The following is a 6,000-nucleotide window of genomic DNA, read 5'->3' as shown; positions in this document are numbered from 1 at the left end:
TCTGAAATGTGTAAAAAGGAGAATAATATGAAATTTCCTCTGAGAAAGTAATCAAATTAAAAAAGTGACTGGCTGGCGGCAGGCATCTACAGGATGCTTCAGGCCTCTCATAATACTTTTGTTTTCGCAAAATTGAAAGTTCTGAAGAAATAAACATTGTGTAAACACCTGTTTTAATATTATGCGATTTCAAATAAAGAAAATTAAAAAACGAAGGAAAAGAAAATGAGAGATAGGGAGAGAAGGTAGCTGAGACGTGAGTAGGGGGTATTTAACTTTCAGCACATTGAGTCTGTTTATAATGCAAGTCCTTCACTGAGCAAGTCTGATCCAGCAAAGCTTCCAAAGGGTGTACTGGTTTTTAAAGATCCTGTCTCTTTAAGCTTTTTAATATGCTGGTCAAATAATGGCTTCCTCATAGACTTTCTCTCTCCTGATGAATTTCAAAATGGAGCATTCAATCCACACTACCAAGGCACTGTTTGTGTGTGTGTTCATGAGAACTCATGTATGAATGTGTGTAGCTCTGTGTGGGCCAGGATGTCAGGGTGCAGGGGGTCCAGGCAGCATATTAAGACAGTGACTGGCAGATCTCATTTGGTGTTTAATTTCACAAGGGCGAGCTCTCATCTATGAGGGCCTATTAGCCCCAGGCTTGGATGCTGAATGATGTTGGTGGTTTCTTGTCGAGTGATGCATATAGCAGGACTGTTATTTTGTACTTTGTATGCCGTTAGTAGTGTAAACTAAGTAAGTACTCTACTACTGTATTTCTGGAGTACTTTGAGTATTTCAATGTTAGGCTGCTCAATACTTGTATCCCACTACATGTCAGTGGTAAATATTATATTTTTAACTCAACTACATATATTTGACTCTAGCTAATTGTTACTTTGCCAATACAAATAAATAAAAGCATATAATGGGCTTTGGGCATGGAGGTTCCTTCTTGGCCACTTGGAAACAGTATATGTGGTGAAATGATATCAACTCAAAGGTCAAATTACTATTTTTTCCCCCTTGAGCTTTCAGCCACATCTCAGGGTCTGACAACTTCAGCAGGTCCATTCACTGAGCAAGACATATGAGATGTAGATGAAACCTCAGAGTAAGCGAATCCCTTGAGTTTAGATTTTGTCATGCACATGACCATGATAAATATGATGTACTGTTAGACAGTTAATACAAGGTAATTCATCCTGTATGCACTACTTAAATTATTGTAGTGGAAAATAATTAATTGAAATATAGTGCAAAATGAAAAGTGAATACCTTACAATTACCTTATAGTGGGATAATGGTGAAATACACTGTCATTTTGATTAAATGTTTCAAAAAATGTATTTATTTATTGCAAGAGTAGATATTTAAAGCAGAGAGTAGATTTTCTGCAAGCAGGACCAGGATGTAGCAGGTCAAGGTGAATCATAGGACTCTTGTAATATTCAATATTCTATTCAACTGCTGCAGACATTCAACACCATAAACACTACGGCCGTTTGCGTCAGGTGTTTTTGTGCCCTTGTTTCAGTTCAATTCCAAACCTCACGGCCCCCTAAAGAAAATTTGTTTTCAGACTGGCTCTGCAGTAAAATACACAATAAAGTCACATAATAAAGTATAAGACCACAGTAAAAAGCATAAACACATTACCTGAAAGTAGAATAACAAACTACGGTGTCACACAGTACAACCATAAAGACCCACACCAGCTGATAAGACCGGACAAGAAGTCAATGCTTTGATGGAGTCCAATAAATGCATAATAAATATAATAAATAAAATGCCAACCTTTTCTGGAGGGCATTAGACACTACACAGGGTGGACGTAATAACAGAAATCCAGTACAATAACCCTGCAATAAATATTCCTTTTATAAAGGTGGTAATATTGTACATTATTTAATTATCTTATTTCAGTTGAAATGAATTGCTCTCTGGTTCATTCGCTCTTCAGTTTAGGTCCTCTAAAGTACCATCTGAAACACATTTTATCTTTTCAATTATTAAATGCCTCCTTGCCTAGTCGCCAGTTTTATATATAATTTACTGAAGGAGCGACTCATTATTTTTTTAAAAAATGTTTAGGTGCAGCTACTTCAGGTGCTTTTTACACTCTAGCATCACACACAGCGGTACAGTCGTGATGCTTTGTAGGTATTTTTTCCTGAAGGTTTGTGTGTTTCTGTATGTGTGAGTGTGTGTCTGTCACAACAGTGGAATTGATCTGAGTTTTTATTTTAAGCTCCCATGCCACTCTCCACCATTTGCGACTGCAGAGGGTTGTCTCTTTGTTGACATCAAAAGCTTTGTAATACAGATAATATCCCCATCAGTGTGGGCTTTGATGTTTACATAGTTGTATTATGCTGCGTGTGTATGTGCGTAATGAGTGTATGTTAGTGTACAATATTTGTTCCATTGAGTGTGTGTGAATGTATGAACATAATTTGAGGTACTTGCTTCTTTATGTGCTGCATGCACACAGACATTTGTAGATAGGACATCATTTGTTTTTATTGAAAATATTGGTCACAGTATCAGTGAAAGATCGTATTAACAGGGGCAATGGTATCATATTCAGCCTTTGCCTTCTTTGGGCCAAGACACCCTCTTTTATCATGTCACACCTGGAAATAGCTACTGAAATAAAGCTGTCTGTGGACTCTGATTTGGGAAATGTGCTCTCCTCTTGTTTGAACATGATTTCAGCTCTTCTGTCTTTATACAATCTTGGGAGAATATAATGTTTATGCCATTTAGTTTGCTTCAAAATGACAGAAGTGTTAGATCCTAAATTAAATTCCAGGTAAGTCATCAAATGCATTTGCATTCAAATAGGATTATGTAAGATTAATATCACAGCTGATGTGTGAAGATATACAGTTAAAGTCATATAATTATGCACAACAACACTTTGACATGATTTAATTGAATCATATTCCATTTAAGTCTTCTTTAACACAGACAAACATGAATAGGATGAGCTGTTACATGTTTTGTTTTTGAAAACTGCAGTGGTTACAACAGAATGAAACTAAGCGCATCATGTACATTGTGTTTTCACTTTTCCACTCAGGTAGACACTCATGGGCAGCCTGGGTGTTTGGGCTGTGGCCGCTCTGTTGGGAATCTCAGGGTGCTGGCTGGCTGAAGGCCACAAGAGCAGCAGGCGAGGCAGCGTGGATGCAGCCAGCATGTCACAGACTTCCTCCCAAGAACCACACTCCATGGTAAATATCCTGCCAAACTCTCCCACATGTACACAGACACACACACACACACACACACACACACACACACACACACACACACACACACACACACACACACACACACACACACACACACACACACATTTACTATAATGCTTCCCACTAAAGCAATTCACTCTCTATCTTTTGTCTTGATATCTGCTATGTCATGGGAGAAGTTAACTTATATATTTCAACATACATTAGGCCTAGTATAGGCCTATGTCCGGATTTAAATACAAAAAATAGACTCATTTCTGTCCTCTTTTTCACTTCATTTTCAATCCAGAGATTTTGATGTAGCAGGCTTGCTAATGGGTGACTCTAGCTGTCAATAACAAACACGTGGGTCTCAGGTAGAAATGCGTTGTTCCGATTGGCAGATTTAATTTTAAAGCCTGCGCGTCTGCTGTGTCAGAACACTCTGATTGGTGGACTGTACCACTGGGTGTGTACTTACGTCAGTGATACTAACCGCTATTCGTCAAATTGATCGTCAATCTGTTTAAATAGAAATGTACAAAAACAGTAAACTACATTTTTCCACCTTTACTACGGATGCTGCTACTTTGATTAATACATATCTGAGCTGAATTTTTTCAAGATGCTAATTTTTTTTACTGCTAAATTTCTACGTCGCAGATTCAAATGTATCTGTGCAACTGTCTAGCTCTGAATATACAGTCAACTTGAAACTTTAACAATTATCATTGTTAAAATGTGCTGAAAATGCAGTATTATGCACTTAAACATTACAATAACACTGCCAATATTGTATGTAAACATATGAAAACCATATCAAATGTGCATTAACATTAAATATAGCCCCATAGCACCACCAATATTGTTGTTCTGATTAAGCTGTCACTTTTTCTTGTTGGTTCAGTAACCTACAGGAACTTCTCAGCTGCATAAATTCAGACTGAAAACAGCCCTGTGTAAAACAATACAAGGGGCTGTGTTGGTGTGGGCATTTTGTGTTGCTGGGACAATGAAACACAATCCAGCGAGTCCTGTTGGAGTAAAATATTATTGCATTTAAAGGCCGATCAGAAAAACACTGCACAGCGGTTTGTAATACTCACAGAGATGATTTTACAGCTCTGGGAAGTGATCACACTTCATTGAAGCCAAACAAACACATATTGCTTGCTGCACCTATTGCCAACTTTGGCTGGTGCTGGACAGTATTTACCATGAGTTAATCAAACATGGTTTTTACATGGGATATACATGGGATTCAGTAGTCCCTGTCCAGACCTCTACTATATCTTCAAATGTCCTTTAAGCAGACTGTGATTGCTACTGTGTTTATAGCTCATATCCATGGGTGCAAACATTTTTAAAGTGTCAAGAATCACAGGTACAAGTTAAGCTGCTAGTTGGTAGTGTTTGAATATATATGTAGCTGTCTTTACTTGTATTGGCATGTTCTAATTTTAGTCATACACCTAAAATCTAAAGCTTGTCTTATTCAATTCATGCTTTATAGAATTTAAGTCTGTGAACCAGCTTTTTAAGCTATTGGCCAAGGCCACTGAACCCTGGTATGAATGTAAAAGTTTAATATCTTGGTAGAGCAAAACTGTTTGAATGTAGAGTTAAACATAAGTAAGCAAGTGCAGATAAAGCTTGAATATCTTTCATTTAAACCTCAACCGACATATTTCAAATTTCATATTTCATATTGTACTTAAAAAAGTACACCCTCGATTTCTGCTAGGATCCTTACTTCCACTGTATTTATAATGCAACACAGCAGTGGGGCAAATGTTTGTGTGGGCTTTTGGCGACGAGGTGTGATGTGGTGACACTGGAGACTGACAGTAACCACTAGATGTAACCAGCATGGATAGTGATGTGGAAGCATGCTTTCAATGCTGGTAGTCCGAGCTGAGCAGCTACTGGTGAGCCTTAATCTTTAAAGGCAGTGCTTCGGCCCTTTGAAAGAGTTGCTGTGTGGATATCTGTGTTGTAACTTTGCTGGGCTAAAATCCCTCCTGCTCTCCCTGTCTACAGACGCTGCCGTGCTGTTTAGAGTGCTTGAGATCTATTTTAATGGGTGCAGCTTCTCCAGCTATGACAGTAAAAGTGGAGCGGCCCTCAGAAACTCACAGACCAATGGTCATAGCCAATCTTATCATGTGACGCTAATCAGCCAATCAAATCGGACATGTGGAGAGACTCGACTTTTAGCGAGATACACACGGAGAAAATAGTTCATATGTGTTGAGATGTTTTGTTATTAAGTTATTAGATGTGAAATTAAGTTTAAGGTTTAAGTTTAAAAGTAATACAGGATTCTTTTTTTCTTTTTTTCTAAAACTAAGCCCTTTATTTATTCATTCTACTGTAGCTATTTATTTGACAGTCTACAATCTGCCCACTAGACACAGATGCTGATGTAACTACAATGCTACTTCAAAGTACTGAAAGATAACACAGACGTTATGATTTTCATAAGCCTCAGTGACTTTTAATTGAATATCCCTGCTCTAGTGGGTCATACGTGATGATTAAGAGCGATTAGTCTATACATTGTTTTTAGGAGAATCCTGCGTAGTACACCTTTAACATTAATGCCTCTCGACTGGTGTCTGTGGAGTTTGTTCACATTAGTAGCCATGCTACACTTAAATGCCACTTTACAGATACAAAGCAGACTAAATCCGATCCAACTGTGATCCAGAGCGGCAGGTAACAGTTCAACAGCCACTCAGAACTGATAAATAATGAATGGGAAACA

At 38.0% G+C, this 6,000-nt stretch overlaps 1 protein-coding gene across 1 annotated transcript in view; it reads left to right on the top strand.

Annotated features, from left to right (window-relative positions):
• The first annotated feature begins 3,089 nt into the window (after positions 1-3,089).
• Positions 3,090-6,000, top strand: part of fstl4 (follistatin-like 4) — a 203,879-nt gene continuing 200,968 nt past the window's right edge. The window contains exon 1 of the mRNA XM_062433395.1: positions 3,090-3,233. Within this exon, the coding sequence (XP_062289379.1) occupies positions 3,090-3,233 (144 nt within the window). The remainder of the gene's footprint in view (positions 3,234-6,000) is intronic.

The sequence above is a fragment of the Scomber scombrus genome, chromosome 14, assembly GCF_963691925.1.
Source record: "Scomber scombrus chromosome 14, fScoSco1.1, whole genome shotgun sequence".
NCBI classification, from domain to species: Eukaryota; Metazoa; Chordata; class Actinopteri; order Scombriformes; family Scombridae; genus Scomber; species Scomber scombrus.
This window is presented reverse-complemented; position numbering and strand designations above follow the sequence as displayed.